This window comes from Zosterops lateralis, assembly GCF_965231275.1.
Source record: "Zosterops lateralis genome assembly, chromosome: 3".
NCBI lineage: Eukaryota > Metazoa > Chordata > Aves > Passeriformes > Zosteropidae > Zosterops > Zosterops lateralis.
In genome coordinates, this window is record NC_139764.1 from 58,112,944 (window position 1) to 58,136,420 (window position 23,477).

Genomic DNA, 23,477 nt, shown 5'->3' on the forward strand with positions numbered 1-23,477 from the left:
GTCTGAAGTTAGAGAAATAATGTATTTTCACATACTGCTTAATTAAACATTGGGCTTTGAAATAATAATGTCAGCTCATTTCACTACTACAGATGAAAGTATAACATGTCTTTGAAAATTAAACTGTTAGGCAAAGAAAGATTTGAAAATAAGTTGCTAGTGAAATTTTCTAATTTTTTAGGAAACATTATCTATATCAGGAATAGAATTTTCTGTTTATTTTAAACATATGCTACTATGTTAATTACTGTTGCTGGAGAGCAAGTGCCAGCTTAAATAACATGCAAATGGTCAAGGGGTGTTTTTTTTTGGTTTTTTTTTTTTTTTTTTTTTTTTTTTTTTTTTTTTTTTTTTTTTAAGGAAGAGGTTTTACATGTCTTCCTGCAGTATAATACACCCATAAATTTGTTCAAGCTGGAAACTATCATCCATCATAATTATGTACAGGACTGGATATAATAAGAACTTAATCTCATTTCATGTTCTGGATTGGATATTTTGATTAAATTAGCAAACAGAGATGACAATGATAATAACAGGAATTGTTGCTGATGGTGGAATGCATCACTATTAACTGCCTAGGAAGCTCTGCCAGACTCTTTGCCAAATACTGAAAGCATTACTCTTCCCATGTAAAGCTAGAGGTGCGGAAGTGAGATGTGATAGCAGAGAATGAAATTGGCCCATACAGTAAATTACACACCACTTACGCACCACTCACGCCTTGGGAAGAGGACACTCATCAGGAACATGAGGCCAGGGTTGGGCTGGGCAGCTCCCCTTCATTTCATCATGCATTGTGCCAGCCCAGGGAGAGCTGCATGGAAATGAGTGCCTCATTTCTGTGTCACTGCTGGCCCCGGAGCTTGTGCCGCCCATGCTGCCAGGCCTGTGTGTCTGCTTATTAGGGGCCAGGGCAGGAGCAGGAGGTGGGAGGCAGAAATACTATCAGGAAGGTCAGTCCTGATTTGGATACTGGGCAAGGAGGAAGGTGTGATTTTTTCAAAACCACACTACACTGGAGTGGCTTAACTTCTGTTTCTTTCAGATGTTATACACCATACTGCACATGGATCCCCAAACAAGACATCCTTTCACTTCAGTTTTACACACATGACAAGAATATAAATGGCAAACACTCTGACCTTCAGTCAGTAAATATCCAGAGCATCCTCCATGGTATGCCAGTGACTGTGCATAGCAGGAGCTCAAACATTTCCCCTTTTCTTTGCCCAGAGCTTTCCCCACTGTTTCTCCATTGTCCCCATGACACCCATTTAATTCAATCATTTGAAATCTGATTATGTTCCATAAGACACAGGAAAGGTAGGTGAATGATGATTCTTAACTCAATCCCCAGGTCATGCCGGTGTGAGAGCTGTAGAGAGAAAGCCAATGAAATGTGTTTAGAGGCACAAAGGCATCAGCATCTCTGCTAACACTTAGACATGTGTTAGACTTCTTTACAATCCCCATCTGTGCACCATTGCTAGAATAGGAAACTGAAGGAATCTTCCTGTTTCATTTAAAAGGGTGAAACAGGGCATGTTCTCCCAATCAATGGCTTTTCTATAGGAGTTAAGAAAAATATTCTGAGGGCATACCATGCTCTTAGCAGTTCTGATCAATAAATATGATCAATAGTCTAGTAACTGTATATTCATAATTATTTTATGATTCTATTACAAAGGCTATTTAGGTATTTTTATAATACAGACATTTCATTGAAAAGCCTATTTGATAATCCACTTTTCCCTCTCAGGCTTTTATATTATTTTTCAACTGGTTACTTTAAATAATCATATGACTTTGAGATATTTAACAGTAAAAGGTGGATGCTTATGATAAGTGAGCTAACAGCAGGTGAGGAGCAGGATTTTCTTCCTAAAGCACACAGCTTCACTAGGAAAGCATTTGGATACCTTGTTTCCCTAGAATGAGAATTGATCAGCGATGACTGGGTCTTGCCTCTAAGCCTGAACAAAAAGTACCTGGTGGTGGTGCTGGTGAACTGCAGGAAAAGTATTCTCACTTATGAAGAGTCACTTTTAAGGGGAAATACATTTTTGAAATAATATAGTAAGTAAAAGATGTACTGCTTTCTGCTGAAATTTTACAGAGCAGGAGTGATTGGGTCAATTAATGGAGTTTATACGACAGAGAAAATAATCAAGGCAGGCCCTTAATTTGGAATGGATGTGCATTATACTCTCATTAGTGCACCATCTAGTGGACTCCTGGGGGAAACACCTGCACATGCAGCAATGCTAAAATCACCACTAATAAAAATAGCCTGGTAAAGATAGATTGACTATGTATACAGCATTCCTGCAGCAAAAAAGCATATCAGAATGGCTTTTTTCCTTAGTAACTTCAATTCGTGGAAGTGAGAAAATGACACTGCCAACCATCAATTAGCATAAGAACTCTATGTAGGCACACAAGTCTGTGTCTCTCCTTTCTGCACACTTTGAGACCCAGCAAAAACCACCCATGTAAGGTAAAGGATAGTCTTGGCCTATTTCAGGCCTTTAACTTAACACTCCATTGTGTTTGCAGTTTATTAGACTTCTCTGTTATTATTGGGTTAGGATGCCTAGTAAGTTTTCCACTGCTTCAGCTATTTATAAATCTAAGCAACGACCAAGATCTATGATGAAACAGAACTAAACGCGTGTCTCCTAGTTTCTGCAGCTCTTCCTCGGGCGAGGCTGGGCTGTGCGGAGGAGGCGGCATTCCCAGCACTCGGGGGCCGGGGGAGGTTTATTTAATGTCTATTTAATGCACACGGGGATGTCCTGCAGACGAAGCGGCTCAGCCCCGGGGCTCTGGGGAGCGTTTGGCCCTGTCATTGTCCCTTTGAAGGGGCGGGGAAGATGCAGGAATGCCTGAAATGCTGTGCCAGCAGCCTGGAGGGTCACCTGTCACTTCTCAGGCAGCCGGGCCAGGAGGAGCCCTGGTGCTGCGGCTTCAGCATCTCCTTATCCTCCCCGAGCCCGGGACCGGCAGCCGTGTGAGTGCATCCTTCATTTCTGTGCCCCTGGCATCGCCTGCCCCCTCTCCCAGCTGTGCATTGTGTATCTCTGCCTTCAAAGGCACCTTTAAAGAGATCTACGATTTCCCACTCACTCTCTTTGAATTCCCCATTCCACTTTAGAGAAGAAACGACCCAAGCTGAAGGCAGGACCGCCAAACCAGGCTATTAACACAGTAACGTCGTATTTTTCACTGTAATGTTGTATCCCTGCCCATATTTTCCTCCTGCTTTCGGATGCAACAGCATCTTTTCTCTGAAAGACTCTCTCCCCTCCCTTCACCCTCCCTTTTTCCACTCACAAGGCCGCGGCAGGGGGTTGCCCGCTCCCCTCGGCAGCCCCGGGGCCCGTCAGCAGCACGGCCTCCCCTCAGGCCCGGGCGCAGCCGCCCCTCAGGGACAGCCGGGCCCGGGCGGGGCCGCGCCTCCTCCCGCCTTCCCCGTCACGGCGGGGCGGGCTGAGGCTGAGCCGGGGCCTGCCCGCCCCTCCACGCCCCTCCCGCCGACGCCCCCGCCGCACCCCTGGGAGCGGGCTCGCCGGGGCCGGGTAAGAGCCGCACTGGGGCGCCGGGAGTGCCGCTCTCGGCAGGCGGGGGGGACAGGGCGGTGTCGGGCCGGCCGGGAAGGGGCTGTCAGGCGCGGGGAGGGCGGCGGGAAGGGCCGTGCCCGGCGAGGGGCGAGCGGAGCGGGCGAGGCGGGGCCGGGCCCGAGGGGAGCCTGGTGTGGGAGCGCGGTCCGTCGTGTCAGGAGCAGCTCCTTTCCCCGCGCCCTGCCCTGGGACACCCACGGCACCAGAGCTTTGGGCTCGGCGATGCTCTCGGGGGAGGGTCGGGGCCTGCGGCGGGTGTTTTATGGAGCTGTGGGGTAGGACGGGCACCCCCGCCTTGTGGCCGTGCTCCCCGTGCTGTTCCCGGCCCGGGGTGAGCATGGCAGCGGGAGGAGGGAGGGGACGATGTAAAAGTGGCCGATGTAAATAGTGAGCCGGGCCTGGCGGCGTTATCGCTGCTCTCCTGGTGAATCACCCGCCGCCGCATCAGGAACAGGCGCTTCTTCAAACTCAGCAGTTCAGTGGAAGGTTTCACTCAGCTTTCCGTGCAGTGCAGGGCACTACATCTCCATTGAAGAAGCCCAGTGATAAAATCTCGGGATACTCGGCCAGGAGCAATGCGCACCTGTGCTGTGGTCCCCTCCACAAGCCGTCCCAAGGCAGAGGGCTGTGCCAGCGGGGAGCGGAGCCCTCCTGGCGGGTCAGTGAACAGGTTTGTGCAGCCCTTCTGCTTGGAGCCTGGGGACTGTGCCATTGCTCTTGATGAAAAAGAAGGAAAAATGAATCGAAAAAAGGAGTTTAACTTGTCAAAATTAGTTTAACATGTCAAAATTAGAAGGAAGTGGTGCTAAATGGTGGCGTTGTTATAAGCTGTGTCTGTGTTTGCTTCGTGAAGACGCCTTTTGTGGTCTTGGGAAGAATATGAGGTAGTGCTCTTCTTGGTGGCTTACACTGAAGTGAAACTCCTGAGAGAGGAGAAGAAAAGAGACCATGAGCTGTGTGTAGTCATTAGCACCCTGGTAGGCCTCAGAAAAGACTCGCCATGCGTTGCAGTCGGATTTGGGGAAAGGTAACTTCTCCCTTGGTGCGCTTGATCTGAGCTCTTGGTTCAATGTGAACAAGCTACCATGAGGGAGAATTGGGTGACAGTAAACAGCACACAAGATATATCAGGCTTCTCATCCATCGTCTTTTTCCCATGAGGAGTTGTTTGCCTACCAGCTGCACAAGAAACTGGGCCCTTTGAAATGATCATCTCAGGTCCATTTCCAGACTTCCCATTCCCTCTCTTCCCTCACAGTTCCAGTCCCCAGTGTTCATTTTCCTATTCGTTGCTTCATCCTAAGGCATTTAAATGCCTCGTGTGCTCCTAGGAAACATTACTTACTTAAGGCATTCTGCCAAGCACTAATATGTTCTCTTAGGCTTGTGAAAGCTGTGTGCTTCCTTCACCTAGTTCATCATAAATATCAGTGTGGATGAATCAGACGATTATAAGCATGTTAATTTTTATCCCTATATGCTAAGCCTTGGTGATGCATGAGGCCTAATGGAATTTCAGGCTTCTGGAATTTAGTTTTTCATGCTGAGCAGTTTAAATGTCACTGCTTTAAACTGCATCTTCCTTCAACAGAATAATTTTTAGGAAAAATGACTAAAACACTGACCAGTGGCACAATCTAATAATTATTTTGAAAAACCCCAAACATAGAGCTGTTAGATGATGCAAGCTTGGTTTTGGTAGATTTCAGCCTCAGTAACATGGCAAGGCTAAGGGAATTGTGCAGAGTAGGTAGGAAATTACTTTTTGACTTCTCTTCTGTTAGTGTTGATACAGTTTTAAATAAACTTTGCTTTTTCCTACCATATATGGATTTAAGTTTGACTTCTACCTGAAACTAGAGGATTAAAAAAAATATGGTAACTTTTCTTTTAAGATGGCAAGAATAATTTAATTTTACTGCTACTTTATTTGCATATTTGTTATGTTTCACAGTTGGTTTTTATTATGAGGGCCTACAGCCTGCCTGTGGACCAGGATTTCAGCACATTAGGAGCTGTAAAAACAGAAAGTGGGAAGTGTAATATCAGTCTCTAAATATTTTAGTTTAAGTATAAAGGAAAAAAAAAAAAAAGATGCAAGTCCAGGAAAAAAATAAACCTCCCTCATCCCCTAGCAAAAATAATGACAGATTTAATACTCACCTGTGTCTTACTAAATCAGTTGCTATGAGTCAGTTATGAGAATCCCTCAGGTGCTATAGCAGGAAGGCCTTATCTTTTCTGTAGCTAACATTGTGAAAATTTTCCCCGAGTTTTTCTGCAGTTCATAATTTTTGTCTGTGTTTTCACTCTGCTTGAAGAATTTTGCACTTCTTTTTTTTTTTTTTTTTTTGGGAGGGGTAGGTTATAAAGGAAACCACATATTGTTTAGAAGAAGCTTTGTTACTCTGACCTTTATTTAGGAAAAAAAAACAATCCTGTAAAGAAAGCCCCATGACTTGTTTCTGGATACTTACAGGCATAAAATGAGATTTAAATTCAGATCAGATTTAAATTTTCAAGTGTTCTATGGAATGCAGTATGTACTTTTTGCTTTCTGAAAGTTAAGAGTCCATGTAAACATTTCTAGGTCCTAATGCTATAATATTGCTCCAACAGTAAAGCTATTGCTTAAGGGTTCTTATCCTAATGCATTTGGGCTAGATTTCTGGGAGCAGGGGGATTCTTGGAATATCTAAATGAGAAAATACAAAATAGATTAGGTGCTCAATAACTGGCTGGAGTCTGCAAAATATTTGTGTGACTGCTGTGAAATCCGACATGTGCAGTGCTTGTCACCTTTTGTCCTGATGGAGTTTTCAGGAATGATGCTGGGGAGCTGCTTAGATGTGGAGACTTGTCTCTACATTCATAGCCAATGGAAAAGTGGATTTTTTCTTGTGCCTGGCAAACACTTTTCTAGAAAATATGTTGGTACTAAGGTTCATTTTTTTGTTTTGGTATAGAGTGACCATGTGATGTAGGAACTCGTTAATGCAGAAATTATGAAAAATATATTCAGTCCTTTGAATTCTTTAAACCTCGATGTACACTGAGGTCCTGCTTCAGTTAATGTTAATAAAATGTTTTGATCTTTCATTTCATTTGTGCCTGTAGATTCAGTTCCCTGGACTTTCTACAGTACCTTGACAAGCTGAATTTGCACTAGGTGTACTTCCTTTCAGAGGCAGAGATGTTGTGCAGAAGATAAAATGTACAATCAGAGCTCACACCTGACTGAAACTTTTAGAGGAACTGAAGACTATCTCAAGTGCAGCTGCATTCCAGTTTGAAGGCGAAGTGCACTTCCTGCAACCGCGGCAGGCTTTTAACTTCCCTGTTTTGTAAGTTGTGCAGCCAGTCACGCTAAAATACGTCAGGACAGAGGAGTTAAATGCTGTGAAAGTGAAAAGGGGTAATTTCTATGGAAATTCAGTGTCTTGATGAATGCTCCTATCACCCTGGATGGAAGGAAGTGCTTGGTGCATGCCTGTTTTGTTTCCTGGTGGTTAAAACCCTGACCTTGTCTAGGTCATTAGCAGTTGACTTTCCAAGGGCTCAACTTATCTGTGTTTTCAGAGGAGTCTGAGTAACTCAGCACTAGCAAGTGAAGGGGTTGTGAGTGGAAGTAGGGTGTTCATCTGGTTCAGATGCCCGTGTTACTGTGAGAACTAAAGGCAGAAAGTGTGGGGAAGATTGGGAGGTGATGACAGCTGATGGCTGTTCTCTTACCTCTCTGTCTGTCTGTTCCCCAGACCAGTCACTTACTCTGTCACCAACCTGTATTATAGAAATATTCAGGAACAGCTCTGTTAGCAGAAGAATGTGCATGGAGTAAACTAGCTCTGAATTTACATGGCTATCCTACAGATTTATTATAAACCTCAATTCTTAAGTATGGGAGTTGATGAAAAGAATTGTGTCAACAATTAGAGGGATCTATATGTGCAGATGAAAAGCTGAACTATATCCTGTGGATTTTGCAGTCTGTCATCTGAATATTTTGCTATCTGTTGTGTTTGATTGCAGCAGAAAGTTGAAAAATTCTTACATCTTATGGATTGAGCAATCTGTACTTTTGTCAGTGTAGTGGGGTGTAAATTCTTTAAAGATACAGTTAGCTGTAGAAATTTCAAGGTAAAGAAAAGCAGTAACTGTTTTTGTCAAGACTTGGGTGAAATATTCAGTGTATGTCTCTTGATCGTAAAGGTATTCCTGAGAACAGTGTTACAGGCAGCTGTTTGGTGAATACATACACGAAAGAAGAAAAACCAATCGTTAAATACTATTTCAGTTAATTCTACACAAGGTAACTTGGTCTTTTGCCATCTCTTCTCCTTAGCAGTGGCATTTTAATATTACCATTACATATACGTTTAACTTTTAACATTAAATTTAATATTTAACTAAAAGGTTTTTTACTCAGTAGCATTGTAGTTAGCATGTTACTGAAGTATCTAGAAATAGTCATAATTTAAAAAAAAACCTGTCAGCAGTTATGAGAAATCTTTATCAAACTTAGTTTTTAGGTGATTTCTGTGGATTTTATGCCTATGATTTATTTTTTTTTTATTTACCGAATTGGTAGATTTCTTTACTTAGTCAATACACCAGGGTATAGAGCCATCTATTTGCTCCAAAGTTTGCTTGGGTTCAGTCTTACAATACAAATTCAGTGCAATATTGCCTGGAGTTTCCAAAAAGATCAAGAGTTGTAATGCCAGCTTTGGCCCAGATAAGTGGGACTTAGGCTGGCTGGCTGACTGACTCCAGACTTTAGTCAAAATAACTTGAATCTGCATGTGGTACAGACAAAGACAGGAAACTACTCTGCAGACAGCTATCATGACTCTCGGGCAATAGTGCAGCAAGTACAAGAGTGCAAATACACTCCCTGTCGCCTCGTCTGCAGTCAGGTTGTTCATTACTAGGGGAGACCTCAGGGTCTGAAGACTCCAAGCAGGGTTTGGGATTGTAGGGAAGCAGCCATCTCAAAATCATGCAGGGTTTGTCCTCATGGTAGCAGCAGCGTTTTCGTGGGGCACAGGTGATGTCACCTGCAGGGCAGCAGCCTGACCTCTGTAGTCACATCCTTGGTGAAGTTTTGGTGGGATGCACCATGGCAGGACCAGTAAAGTGTCTTGACTCTACTAGAGATCATTTCATATTACAAGATATGAAACCACTTGTGTTTTAAAACAGCCAGGGTATTGCTGCCTGTATTTAAATACAAGCATTTCCAAAGGAAATATTTGGCAACAAGGACTGTTAATTGTTTGTATTTAAAAAGAAGTTTGTAAGGACCTGAGTTTCCAAATTGTAGCACAGCTGCTGTCATACTTGACAAATCAGTTGGCCATTTCATTTCCTTCTTTTTGCACAGTAAACATGCTTTCTTTCTCTCTATACCTGAAACTGAGTTTAAGCTGTGTCTCTTAACCAGAAGCTGACAGGCCAGGAGAACAGGACATTGCTTAAAAGGCACATGGTTTGGGTTGAACAGTGGAAATGCGAGGAAGTGCTGAAGTTAAAATGTTCAACCTGTGAAGGCGATGTGCAGGAGAGCACAGCCTGGATGAAATTGTGGGATTGTGTTGGATGTGTGTGTGCTTGTTTTATTCTGCATTCTCACTGCAGAACAGATAAACTGCCAGTTTTGATTTGCACAGGTATTGTAATCTATGTTTTGTTAATTTTGATTTAGGATATGAGCACATGAGCTTGTGCTGAAATTTGATCTGTATGGATGGAAAAGCACCCCTGAAAATGTGTTTGAATACCCAAATTGTTGAAAAATTAATTCATTTTGACAAACACAGCAGCTGAAATAGGATAAAAACCTGATTCATAGAACTTAGGTGACACTGGGTTAAACTAAAGCTGAAGTTGATATAAATGATTGGTGTTTAGAGGAAACTGAGTGCTGCTTTTTTTTTCTGATGTCTTGTGGCATGTCTGCTGAGGTTTCTTTCTAGTGGTTACTTATGCTGAATTGTACTGATGAGATGAGTGATATATGGTATGCAAATAACAATATAATTGGTTTGGGATGTGATTCTTCAGAGAGTTTGGCATTTTCAGATTAAACATACAGCTTTTTTCTGGAATGGCAACAAATAAAAATTGCATTCTTTCTTTGATTACAGTGGGGAAAATACGTAAGAAGTTTGACAAGGAATAAAGTCTATCTTTGAAGTACAGTGCTTTTGGAGAGGATAAATATTAGTGTATGGAGTTTTCTTTAATCTTCTCCCATGTGTTCTTTAAGAAGATGAAGACCTTTATAAACCAATGACCAAAACATAACTGTTGTTTTCTGTAGGTGGAGTCTGTCTGTCATTTTCCTGCTGTGGATGACCGTGACAGCGGATCGACTCAGCCATGTCGTACGGACCAGGTTTTGGGGATCCTAATCAACTAGCCCAACGCATAACTTCTAACATCCAGAAGATCACACAATGCTGTAAGTTGCATTTGTGCATGTTTTGTGTGCAATTTTAGTAGTGGTGGTGCCCCCATTTGAGGTGAGTTTCTCAGATTCATTCATGGGAATTAACTCTGACTCTGCCTGCTCATTTGGCAGGTTTGTGGCTCCCCACACAGCATGTCCATTCCTTCCTTCCTGTGCATGGTTAGCAGTGATCAGTATAGATACTATCACTCTGTATTCACCAGTTTTGTCCTGGCAGTTAAAGGACACTTTATGATGGTAGGTTGAGGTGTGTGCTGAGCAAGGATTGCATTTGCTGAAGCTTGAATTTTTTAGCAGGGACAGAAGCTGTGGTCTTGCAGCTTCCCTTTGTCCCTGTACATCTTAGATAAGTAAATAAGATTCTGCAAGTTTTAATATACCAGTGCTTAGTTTCATGTTACTTAGTATTTTTTAGCCACCTAACTGGAGTATTCAAGCTAGAGGTTAATTAGGCTGCTGGGATTTTCAATCCTTTTTTTATTTTCCATCATTATCCATTTTATTTTTAATGTGTGTGAATACGAAGCAAAGACAACTTGATTCACAAATTATGTAAAGAATATAGTTCATCAGAAGGGAGGTAGTCATGAACAAAACGTGGCTAGTTTTGGGATATGTGTTTTATGTTGTGCAGGATGCAGAGTGCGTGCAGAAATGAGTATTTTAATGTTTAAACTTCAAGTGAATTCTGGACAGTAAAGTATGTCAGATTTTTTAAAAATTATGATCTTTGTTTTGCAAGACAAGTTCTAGAAGTTGGTATTTGTAGAACAGGTTAGTGGCACGGATTGGGTTTTTTCTTATTTTTCCAGTTACATTTTGTATTTTCTTCCAGAAAGAATTTCTTAAGATCTCAACAGACAGGAACAAAAATTGCAATTTTGCCTTATTGAAAAGTTTCTATACTTCAGGGTTGTATTTCCACAACCTAAAGTTAACAAACCAACTCTGTAAGAGTCCTTGTGCTTTATTTCCTAAAATCTACTCAGTGAATTCACTCAGTCTGATGGCTTCTAACTTGGTCTTCCAGAGGCAGCTGCCAGCATGTGACAGACACTGAGGCTCCAAGGTGTAAAAAAGGGTTTTCTGTCACGTGAAAACACAAAGTCAAGTCAGTGATTGAAACTGAGGTATTGTGAAAGTTGCTGAACATAATTAACCGTCTTGTGCTGGACTCAGTGATTCCTTAAGCTCATTTTTCCCCTTCCATCCCTTATCTTGCTTCTTCTGTGTCTCCTCCCCAAGACACACTAACAGCAAGCTGCCCATGCATAGATAGGAGATATGTCAGAAGGTTTATCTGCAGTCCTGCTGTTTTTTGTATTTTGAAATTTTGATGACTAAAGTCTGAGCAATAGATAGGTGCTACTTCCATGCCAAGACCCGAGTCCAAATATCACCTAGCCTTGCTGCTGTGGCTTCAGAAACAGAAGCTGTGCTCTGAAAAGTTCCAGCCAAGCACTTTTCTAGTTCTGGTAGGGACACAGCTGGATTCCATCTTTTTCTCTTCTGTAGATCTGACTGAACTCAGTTACTCTTGCAGTCTGTTCTCTGTTAGATTTTATGAGGATCTGGATCCTAGGAACATCCTGAATGTGTTTCCTGAGCTGAGGTCCCTAAGGATTTATGGACTCTTTTCTAGTTTTTTTTTTTCCCGTGAGTAATACCTGTCCAGCTTTCTATTGGAATGTGTGAGCTGCAGAAGTTCCTGATCAAGTGGGAAGAAACCTGAAAGCTTACACACTTATAGTGCTAGTGAGATGCTGAACTCTTAGACTGCAATTTATCATCTTGGTTAGGAAGAAAGGGGAAGAAACATAGGAATCTTGACCCTAAGTGCATGGGTTTCCATCTAAGCAGTTGACTTTGTTTTGCACTTCTGCCCAAAAATGCTAAGCACTTATGAGAGTCATCAACACATTTGACTTCTTCTTGGTTAACCTGGGGGTCTGTAGATACTCTGGTTTTCAGAGTGAGATTAATAGAGGAAGAGAATTTCATTTCAGATCACGAGGCTACTTCAGGAGGTACCTCAAAGTACCACTAGTTCACACTTCTGCTTAGATGCAAGCAAAGTGGGAATACTGCTACAGAGATGGAGATGAGATACTGATTAGTTGAAAGGAAACTGGCCCTTCCAACTACAAGCTGACCCTTTAACTTGTTGGACAATACAGAACTTCCTATACTAGATAACATTGTGAAGCCAAGATTTCGTCATATGCTTGAGTTTATAGGAAGTAGCGTGGGTGAGAACAACAATCTTTAACATTTCTTCAAGGTTGAATTATTGCATACCTTCCAAGTAATAAATCTGATCTGTTTCAAGATAAAATATGTATATTAAGTATCTCATGCTTCATAATGCAGGGGCATGATGCTGCTGTTGTATTAATACACTCATTTCTTTCCTAGTTCATCTAGGCCACTGTTATAGATTGACTAGGAAAGCGCCACTCTGTGCTGGTTTAACACATTACTTCAATAATTACATCAGTTGCAAGATAGCATTCTTTTTGGCTTGGGTTGTTCTTTGTTAATGGAAGGACCTACATTTCTGTTTGGTAACATCTGGGTTGGCCCTTTAACTTTAAAAAACAGATTTTTATCTGTTGATCCAGTCATGATTGTTTTGTTGAAGATGCGTTGAGAGCTATAAATTGCTTCTGCCTTGTACAAACCTTTGTTCAGCTACTGCAATAAATGCTATCTGTAGTGGGCTGTTTGAGTTTCTTTGGAGGAGATGGTGTTGGTGAGTCCTTTTTAGGACCTTGAAGATTGAAATTGAGCTAGCTAATGGGAAGCAGCACATGCTGCTGTCTGTACTGTGAGTTCTCTTACACCTGCCTGTGTTTGAGATCCCCAGAGCATTCTGTCTATAGAAGCTTCTCTCAGCTGTTCTTAAGAGAAGGATGTGCTTTGTTTCACATTTCCAGCATCTCTGCAGAAATAAGTGATTATAAAATCACTTAACATCTAGAGAACAGTCTGCTTTCCTCAGCCTGAAACTCGCTTTTTATCAGCGACATCTCCAAGCTGAGATTTAGGGAACCAGTCTGTGTGGTATTTCTCTATTACTTTTCCTATGATTGTTTCACTGAGAAGCTGGAGTTGCAAAACTTAAGGCTGCTCTTGACATCCGAAGAGAGCGGTGACCCTCAGGCAGGAGAGGGAGAGTTAGGCTCTCAGAGCCACTCTTGGAGTTTTTAGAGTATCCATGTGACTCTGAGCAGTGCTCTGAAGTCTGGGGAGTCTGAATCACATGTGCTCAAATGAGCTGCAGCGTTGTGTGCTGAACCTCAGTGAGGTCAGTGATGCCTGCAAGCCATGTCTCGCTGCTTTGGTTTCGGGTCTGTGTTACCAGTGATGAGAAGCAGATCTGCAAACAGCTAAGGGATGTTCAGATTTAAATAATAAAGCCAAAGAAGTGTATAGTGAACTAGACTTGGGAAGCTGCTAAATTTCTGTCATGCTAGAACGCAACCGATGGTTAAAGTTTGATGTTCTGTCTGGATTCTAGTCCTAAGTAACTGTAATTCTCATTCCAGGCCTATATTACATCTGTTTATAAAATCTAGGTGACCTACATTTCATGTTTTAAAAGTCCAGTGCATTTAAAGGTGGTTGAGGTTTGTCCCTAATATTCTGAATATGAAGAACAAGAATATAGACAAGAGAATATGTGGAAGAATATATGTAGGATGTAAAGCTCCAACCTGTATGGACTTTGCAGACAGAGAACCTATTATCAAGCTGGTTTAATCAGTGTTTACTGAAGGAGCAGTTGTTCTAGAACTGGGTTTCACAGGTAGCACTCTCACCTATTTGTCAGCTTAATGGCAGTGCAATTAACTTGAGACAAATCTAAATTCCTTTCTTCAATATTTCCTTCAAATATTTCCTCTTGGTTGCTTGTTTACAGCAACTGGATAGACAAGAAATGAGTGTGATGCACAGATACAAGATGAGCTATCAAAATATATTTTCTCTGTGACAAAACAAATTCTGCCTGCTTACAAAACTGTGTTTCTACCAGGCATGTTCATTTATGCTACTGGGATCTGCCTAGGAGGAGGAGTGCAATGAATCCGTATGTGATTGGGTTTTTCCTTTTCCTTTTTCCTCCCTCTCTTTTGGGAGAGCATACAAAGGTTTAAATCTGATCTTCCAACAAGTGGACAGATGAAAGTAGATTGAGCAAAACAAACAAAAAGCCTAATTTAAAGGCTTTAAAATATGTAACTTTCAGACTTCTCACAACTGAAGATGAGGGGTAGCAGTTCTTTGAAATCTGTTTTCTGCGTTTTAAGAACTGGTTCTCTTTGTGTGGCTAAAAGAGGGAAAGCATTTTATTTGAAAAGATGTTCCCAAGAGGGAGACAAATGGGAGTTGCATTCCTCTAGAGGAACAACTCCACAGTTATAAATGTAGGAAGGATGCAGTTAGAGCAGTAGGTACCTCTTGCTCAGCTGGAAAGATTTGACTCGTGTCTCTGAGAGGAACTGTGCAAGAAGTAGCCAGCCATGCTTTTTCCTCCCCCCACATACTTAAATAACTCTGCTGTGTGTAGGTCATTGAGGAAGCAGGCTAGTATGCCTTTGTTTTGCTTTGTAGTTAATATTTTATTTGTAGCTACCAAATATGTTACTTGGAGCAGTCCCTGAAGAAAAGCAAGAACCGTGCAGGCTAGATATATAACTCTCAAGTCTCCACTGGCATCTTGAGCTGGGCTTTGGGAGCTGTCCATTTAGAAGCAGTTTAGAATGCTGCCTTTTGCTTGGGAACACAGAACAAAGCCTGATATTGGTAAAATATACCCAGTTTTGGGGTTTTAAACACTTCTTTTAAAGCACTTTTTTTTTTCTTGTTTGCAAACAGTAATCAAGCAGCTAGAGATGCCACACTAACTGTAGTAATGCATTCATATTCTTTCCCTACTTTGCTACCCAGCTCCTCCAGGTCGTGTCAGCATTTTGTGCAGAGTTGGTTGCAAGGCCAGTAAGAGTGGCATAATCTACCCCTGCTCGGTATTGGCATGGTAGGTCACTGATAGAGTATTTGACTTGTTCATTCACACTGAAGATCAGCCCAGCTCAAACAACACATTTTCTGCGTCCTGCGAGGTAATAAAAATAAAATCAAGTAAAATTCAGTAGCCACAATCCACATATGGTTGGAGGGGGTTTGGCTGACTTTGAGAGATACTTTCTCATAAGGACTTCTGCTTTCTGTTGACTTGTTAAGGCAGTTTGCTGTTTGTTAAGGCAGCACAAGCATCAATTCATATAGAGCACATTCCTGGAAGGTCAGCTTAAGCCAGCAGAGATCCCTCTGTCATGTGATACCTGTCCTGTGACAACAATTTTTTTCAATTTCTTTTGCATCTCAAGTTTTGTATAAGCCACTATTCTCACTGAATGTTGTTAAAATGGGAGTCAAATTAGATAAATCATATGACTTTGCCTGTAACTTTATCTAACTGTAGAAAATCATCAATGTAGATTAAGCCCTGAAAAATATTAAGACTTTTGATAGATGCCTTTATGTTGTGGTTTAAGTCCAGTAGGTAGTTAAAATGTTCTGCTAAAAAAGGCTGAAACATTCAAGAAAAGCTGTATCTGTCACTGTTTGAAACCCCAGCAGGTTCGCATGATTACTCTTGGCTAAAGAGGAACACAGATGGGCCCATGAAAAGTAAATGAGATCGCTGAGGTGTTGAAATCAGAGCCTGTATGAAAACAAAATTCTGTTTTGTCTATATATAAAGTGTGGTTTTATACAGGTGTGGCCCTAAAGAAAATAGGCTCCCAGTAGAGCTTGTTGAGACTTCTAACAGTGATATTGTCAGAAATTTTTGATTAGCTGCAGTTAACCAGATTTAACTTTGTGGGAACATACCAACTGAAACAATTTTTATATTATTATTGTTGCTGTTGTCCAGAAACTTTCTTGGATTTAGAATGAAGTTTCTATAAAACCTGGAAAAGGCTGGTTATTTAAGGATTTTAAGTACCATTATATCCTCCCACATTTCATTTTGTGGACCTCTTCCAAGGCTGAGGAATTGAGGAGAAAGTTAGCTAATTTGGGTCTTTCTAAATGCTTATCTTTGCAATGAGGTAAAGCTATGAAGCTCACAGTTCTTGTAGAAATAAACTATTTCTGAAAAACTCAAGCCTGAATAATTTCCATACAGTTCTTAAAGGCTTTGTTCTATATAAAATAGCATGCACATTAAATGATGCATTCCTCACAGATTTGTCTATGAACCTGGAACGTTTTTAAATGTTTTTCTATGTTTTGTCTTGTTTGTCTTTGTCTTATTTGGATGACACTGCACAAGAGGAGCAGGGATTTATTTATGCTAGCAGCAGAACAGAATGAAAAAAATGAATCTTTCATGTACACCCCAGCACACTGTTTGTGTCAGTATGTGCAGAAAAGGCAGAGTTTTTCCTTGACTGACACTGGACTGCATTATAATTATTATAAATAGCAAGATGTCCAGTGAAGACATCCACAATTTTACTGCGATAGTTGTTTTTGTTGATAGAGCAAGTATAAATGGACTCTTGACAAGATAACTTTTGCAAAACAGCCTGCATTTGCAGCAGAGGAGAAGAGATGTGGCCAGGGTCCTCATGCTTCTTCCTGTCTCCAGAGAAGTGTATTTGAGATCCTCTCTAAAGTACTCAAAGTGCCTGCTGCAGCTCAGCTTTGTTTGATTTTCCTCCTTGTGGAGAAGAGATTGCATAGCAGTTTGATTATACAGAAAGCCCTCTGTCAAATCTCCTATATAACTGCTATGCTGAGGGCTGGACACCAGTCAGGGCTTAGAATAGACCCAGGTCAGTGATAGATTTGATTGTGAGTGGCCCTGCAGTAGCAGCTACTTGCTTGTGTTGACCAGTCTCTGGTGTGTTGTGTGTCCTTCCCTGTCAGCTCCTGAGGTAGCTGCAGTAATGACCTGGCCTCTTAAAAACCAGACTTCCTTCATGTAAGTGGGTTGGGTTATGGTGTTTGTCCAGTTACTGTTTACTGCAGAACTATGCTTCGTTTTCATAATTTATTAAGCTACTGGTATTCTTTAGAGGAAGTTACCAGGGACACTTTAGAATAAGAACATAAAGGGATTGATTTAATCACTTCCGCTTGGCTGAGCTGTAATACTTGATTGCATGATCAGTTATTGTGCATTTAGACAATACATGTTTACTGTGTTCTATGCCCACATTAGAAGAACAGCCAATACTTCAATCCTGCTTCACCATGTCCTTGAAAGACCATTATAGATGGGAGTACACTAGAATGAAATAATCACAACGGCACTGAAAAAACTGAGGGCAGACCCTGAACTCGAGACATTGTTGCTGGTGTTCCTGGTCACTCTGATGATTCTATATAGAAATGCCAGAAACTGTAACAAAATATAAAGAAAATGTTTCAAGACTGGATGTCTTCCCACTCTTTAGTGCTTCCCTAGTCTTTAGTCCTTAGAGCACAGAGGACAATCTTCAGGCTCATCCTCATTTTATTTTCTCCTTCCCGCACATACATCAGTTACTGTTTTTCTGTGCTGATGCATTCTCCTGTTTTAGAATAATCAGTGTTACACACTGAGTTAAAATAAAGCAAATTACTTAAAACCAAATTACTGAAGTTTTTCGATATTTGATTCCAATTAGGTGAGTTCTCTGGGATGCTTTATAGTGTAAGCTAGTATCTTTTGGCTGGTGTCCTGGATTTGATTCCTCTGATAAACTGTCACTCTTGGTCAAAGTAGGGCTAGCAATTCAGCACTGTGGCATTTAGATTAATCTAAAATTTGAGGGAGTGTGAACTAGACTAATAGCTTTAAAGAGGGTCTTACACAGAAGAATGTCTGATGAAGATATTGCAACTAAATCAGAGTCATTGAATCATAGAAAGGCCTGGGTTGGAAGAGACCTTAGAGATCATCTAGTTTCAACCCCCGGCCATGTACAGGGATGCCCCCCACTATATCTTGTTGCTCAAAGCTCCATCCAACCTGGTCGTGAAGATTTCCAGAGATGGAGCATCCACAGCTTCCCTGGACAGCCTGTTTCACTGCCTCATCCACCCTCACAGTAGACAATCCTTTTCCTAAATTTATTCTGTTTCAGATTGAAGCCATTCCTCCTTGTCCAGTCACTTGATGCCTTTGTAAAAGGTCTCTCTCCTAATTTTCCTTGATCCAGGAATGTTTTCCGCAGCATCTCTTCATCTTTAGTCAAGTACCCTCAGCTGAAGTGCAGAAGGAAAACACATTGAATTGGATTTGAATAAATTGAGGAAGCCTGTTGTCCCCAAGCAAAAGCAGTTTGAACTGGTGTAATTTTAACAAATAATTCCTTTGTCCTGATAACCTGCTCTGAAGGGACTCTGAAGTTTATTAGATTCCACACAGATTAATCTGTAACTGTGCTGTTTGGTAACTCCCTTGTTGGGCTGGGAAGAAGTAGGAGATTTCTTCATAGTTACCCAGCCGGTTGCAGCGTGTGTGAGGTATTTGACAAAGCATTTCTGCAAGGTGACTGTGCTGGTGCTGTAATCACTGCTTATTTGCCATGTGAAGCCATAGCTGGAGCATAAGGCTCACATGGAGCAAATCAAATGTTGCATTAGGTGTACATAAAGGAACACTTTGTTGATTCTGTTTTTCTCCTTGGGCTCAGGAATAAGGAAGATGACAGAAAAACAATGTCATTAAATACCTGTTGTTGTTTTAGCCCTGTGAACCTCAGACAGTCACTAAAACCCTGTCTGTCCCTTTTTAAGTATAGGATGGTGACATAGGTGGGACCATTACAATTAACATTCAGGAGGAGCTGTTCTTCTGCTCTTTCTTCCTGTGAGGTCCCAATCCTTGCTGTTTTGTAAGGCAGGTTTCATTGTGCTTGCTCTGCCTGCTTGTCTGGTTCTTGTCCTCTGCAGTGCAGTGTCTCGTTTGTTTGTTGCTCATGTTGCTGTTGGTGTTTCTTCCATGCACACCCAGTTAGTGCCACATTGTGGAAGCATTAGACCATAGCTTTGTGAAACTGGGCCATGTGGTGGGTCTGGCTGAAGGAAGCTGAAGAAAACAGCTGGATGGCTATAAAGGAGTCTTGTGCGATCCAAATAAGAAGTGAGGTTACTGCAGGGGGGTAATAAGCAACACTCATTAAACATATTTGCCCTTAATTTCATGCTTCTATATTGAGGTATATTTTTTTAGAATTCTCAGGATTATGTTGTTGAATGATACACATCATTCTCCATCTGTAAAGCTGCAACAAGCTTGGTCATGGCCACTTGAGGTTTTGAAGTTTGGTTTTCCAAATATGAAATAGAATGGAGTTTAAGGTAGGAAGACAGCTGATTGTGGGTAGCTTGAGAAAGCTTCTCTCCTGTAGTTAGAGTTACCGGTAAACATTGCAAAGTAAAACCATCCTCAGTTTCCTTTGGCTAATGCTGTAGATGACAACAATGTTTGGACACTACTCAGCCCTGCCAGAGAAGGTGGGTGACCTCCACTCTATTCTTCATTTCCACTCTCTTAGTTGGTGCATTACCTTTCAAACGTTAGGGTTTTACTGAAGGATTTGGGTGGTATTTTTAACCTTTTCTACTGCAGTAGTGCTGGGGTATTACAGCTTTTACAGTGATTACTAATACACAGTTTGGAAGTAGGATTACTTGCACCCATGATCTTAGAGGAAAGAAGTTGTTTACATTTTAGGTTTTATTGTATTAATTTATTTGTGCCTTTCTTTTAAGTTTAATACTGCCTATGCCACCTTTGAAATGTTCTGATTTAAAGGACCAGAACCAGCAGTTATGTCAACGTGGATTTACTTATAGTAATGAAACAGCTTTGCAAATCTGGCTGAAAAACAAGACAAGATGAGGAGGAAGGACAAGAAACTTTCTTTTTTGCTAGCCAGCTCTAAAGCAAAGGTAGTTGTGTTATCCAGTATGTGAAACGTGGTTTTATTTATGAAAAAAATTGTATGTATTACAGTTCAGTCAGGAACATGTTTCTCAAGTACTCCTACCTGTTAAACATTATAAATATTTCCACTGCAACTATCTCTACTTCTATGACTCTTGTAGAGAAAAGGTCTTTTATACCAGAGACTACTACTTTCCTTTTTATGTTCTCCTTAACTAGAGGAAGAGCCTTCCACTGATTAGAAATGGAACCACTGTTTGGCTTAGTAAAAATAAACATGAGCTGACTCTTGAATAATTTTCTCTGCAGGAATTCAGGTTAGGTCTTAATTGTTTCTCTGGCTCATCATTAACCATGTCTGACCTGTTTCTGAGCATGTGACCAGCCTTAGAGAAGCTGAGTAGCTTTTATCAGTTAATAGTTGTGTATTGTGAGATCTAGATCAGGAATGCTGCAAAGACAAATGAAAAGTCTTCTTAATGTTATGGTATTGCTTCTTTCTAAGACAAGACTAATTTTCAGGTGAAAAAATGAGATTCCTTTGCATGCAAGACAGCAGTTTCTTGGGAAAAAAATGCATTTTGCTTGCACAGTGTCATGTACCCTGCTTCCTGTTCTGCTCAGTTTCCAAAATGGACTTACTTTCTTTTATTGCCAGCCCACAGCTGGCGAGGTGCTGTTCCTGCTGGCCTGGTGTGAGTCCTGACAGAGCTGTTGATTTTCATTCTATGCAAACATCTACCCTGATGTGCAGTGTGAAGTGGCTGCAGGAGTTTGCAGCCTGTGATTCAGGCTGTTGCCATTCCCCAGTGACTCTGTTAAAGATCCTCTGCATGCAGACATGGTGTGTGTGTGTGTGTGCCCTTGTACAGCTCCTGAGCAAAGTCCAGCAGGCACCCATGTATGCACAAGGAACCTGAGTGCTCACGTGAGCCAGTGTCTGACTTTGCACTGAAATGGATTAAAATCATGCACAAGATCCAGTCAGCCTCTGTGCAGGATTGGTAATGTCCAGGACAGGAGAGACCTTATATTACTCCTGTCTTTTGGAATTCCTTGGGATCTTTGAAGACTTGGGAAACTGGGGAAGGGAAAACCATAAAGAGTGAAGTAGCCTGGGAACCTGTCAAAACTGTGTTGTGATCTTGGGTCCCTGACTGTTACCAGTGTGTGTGCGGTGCAGTGCTAGGGCTTTGTGAGCCAGGCCTAGGCCTTTGGCTCTCTGGGACACTTGACTGTTACTGATGGATTGAGGGGACCAGAGCAGATGCTGTGTGCTGTGATCTGCCAGCCTGAACTCCCCTACACAAGACTGAAATGCTGCTTAAGTTAACAAGGCAGTACCCTTATGAATACAACCATCAGCAATGAAACCAGGAATTTATGAACTTCTGTTTTCCAGAGAGTAATTCTAGGTTTTCAGCAGTTTTGCTCTTCATTGCCTGCTTGGTTCTTCTCCCTGCTTGTTTCACAAATAGAGCAGTGGAAGGAAGCAAGCAGAGATATTTCTGAAGTCTAACCTTTAGCAGGAGACACTAAGGCTACCTTGCTTTTCCCTGGAGGAAAGGAAGGGATATTGTCTTATGATCTAAGGAATTGCAAAGCTGGTTCTTGCTTTTAATCAGATTCTGTGAGACCTGTGTGCGCATGTGAAAGAAGAAGACCCTTTCCCTCTGTGATCCCTGTGGTAATATCTTTAATCCTGTTAAAAATTTTGTTCATGATACTATGACTATAAACTGAATGTTGATAGTTTAGGTGGTATTGTGATTATATGTATAATATTATATCAAATATTTGAATGAGAACTAGCTACAGTGAGAAATCAGTAAAAACAAGCCAAACCAAAAGAGTTATAAGACTATAAAAATGTATTTTTTAGTTTGTATACACTCCAGCATATTTATATTAATACAAAGGAGTACAAAGCCTGGATTTCTTTAACTCATCAACTGATAGATAGATATTGTAAATCAAGATTTCAGGAAAGTCAGCTTATCTACTTCCTTTGTTATATTGGTCCTACCAACTTGTTTTTGGCTTTTTTATGAAGCATCTTCCAGAGAGCTGCTGAATACTATTGGTCAAAATTTACTTTTTCTGCTCTGCCTTTTTTTTCTATTTACTTACTTGTTATGGTATTTTAATTTTTCTATGTAGTATACTTCATATGAACAAATAACTGATTTTTTTCAATAATACCCATTATTGTGAAAGGTTAGAGTGGAAAATACTGAATTATAGGAAACATAGAAAAAAATGCTATTATTTCAGTCCTTAGGATTTTTTTTCTCTAATTTTTCCCCTTGTGATTTGAAGTCCTGTTAGAAATTTGCTATTTTTACCCATACTTACAGACTTCATGGTAAAATGTGTTTTATTTTACGCTTAGTTTTTGAATCCTAAGACCTGAACCGCCATGAACTCTGCCTCTGGAATTGGATAGCTGACCAGTTTTGCAGTGCTGGCATTTAATTTTCTCTCAATTATCTGCTTGTGTTCAGCTTTAGAAGTAGGATAAATATGCAATTAACTTGGAATGCAAATATTTTAAGTATAGGCCATGTTTCAGGGAATTTTTGTTTAAAACACAAGCCTGCATTTTCTTTACTCGCAGTTAAATAATGAACCTCTAGGTGGCGGTAGGACACACCGGGACTTTTACTGTTTTGGTTTTCTTTTTACTCTCCCTTTTAAAAGTACATGTGGAATAACCGAGCTCCTCGGCTGTGGAGTCAGAAAGGAGAACGCCTTGGAGCAAATACAGGATAATTAGTGTTCTGTTTGATAGATATTAAAACTCTATGTTCTTGAAGATAACACCAGCCAGTTATCTTTTTGTTTGTTTGAAAACAATGCATGGCACTGACCATAAAAAGGAAGCTTAATTACCCCCAGCTGGTGTTGATCAGTGAGAGGGGCAGCTGCGGCTGCCCAGGAGGAGAGGAGTGCGGGCAGGCGGAAACTGCCTTTCCCAGCAGGCAGGAGGCAGGGAAGGGCTGGGCCTTGGTAGCCAGTGGTGACTGCAGCCAAAATCAAAAATCTTCACTCATGTTTTACTGGTTTTCAGCTCAGTTAAAATACAAGCTGTGTGAAACCCATCTTACAGTGCTATTCTCCACAGAAATTCTGTTAGTAGTTTATGCCATTTAGTTCTCTCAAAAACACTTAAGTATTTGATTTTTTTTACCTCACGTAAAACTAACTTTCCCATTTTGATGTATTCATTGCCTGAGCATGCACACAATGTATTGGCTGTGGCAGTTGTCAGCATTGGGATGTTTTGTAAAGTAGTGTAGATAATCCAGTATCATCTACACAACATTCACTGGAGACTTGTTATGAAGCAAAGATCAGAATTAATATTATTGCTAAAAATGCTTTAAGGAATTAAAGTTTTATCTAACTGGTTAACATAACTCTTAGCTTA

At 41.0% G+C, this 23,477-nt stretch overlaps 2 protein-coding genes across 8 annotated transcripts in view; one reads left to right on the top strand and one right to left on the bottom strand.

Moving 5' to 3' along the window:
- The window catches only part of LOC310907637 (ectonucleotide pyrophosphatase/phosphodiesterase family member 1-like), a gene marked incomplete at its 5' end in the record, with an annotated part of 520,596 nt that overhangs the window by 147,951 nt on the left and 349,168 nt on the right, over positions 1–23,477 (bottom strand). The gene's annotated exons all lie outside the window — the stretch shown is intronic.
- The window catches only part of STX7 (syntaxin 7), a 31,644-nt gene continuing 11,668 nt past the window's right edge, over positions 3,502–23,477 (top strand). The window contains exons 1-3 of one of the 6 annotated variants that reach the window (XM_083857312.1): positions 4,477–4,650; positions 6,741–6,967; positions 9,946–10,086. In XM_083857312.1, coding sequence (XP_083713438.1) covers positions 10,005–10,086 — 82 coding nt within the window. In that variant the 5' untranslated portion in view covers positions 4,477–4,650; positions 6,741–6,967; positions 9,946–10,004. Of the gene's footprint in view, positions 3,582–3,792; positions 3,955–4,476; positions 4,651–6,740; positions 6,968–9,763; positions 9,851–9,945; positions 10,087–23,477 lie in introns of those variants that run through there. The other 5 variants (XM_083857315.1, XM_083857310.1, XM_083857314.1 and 2 more) reach the window with 5 other exon arrangements.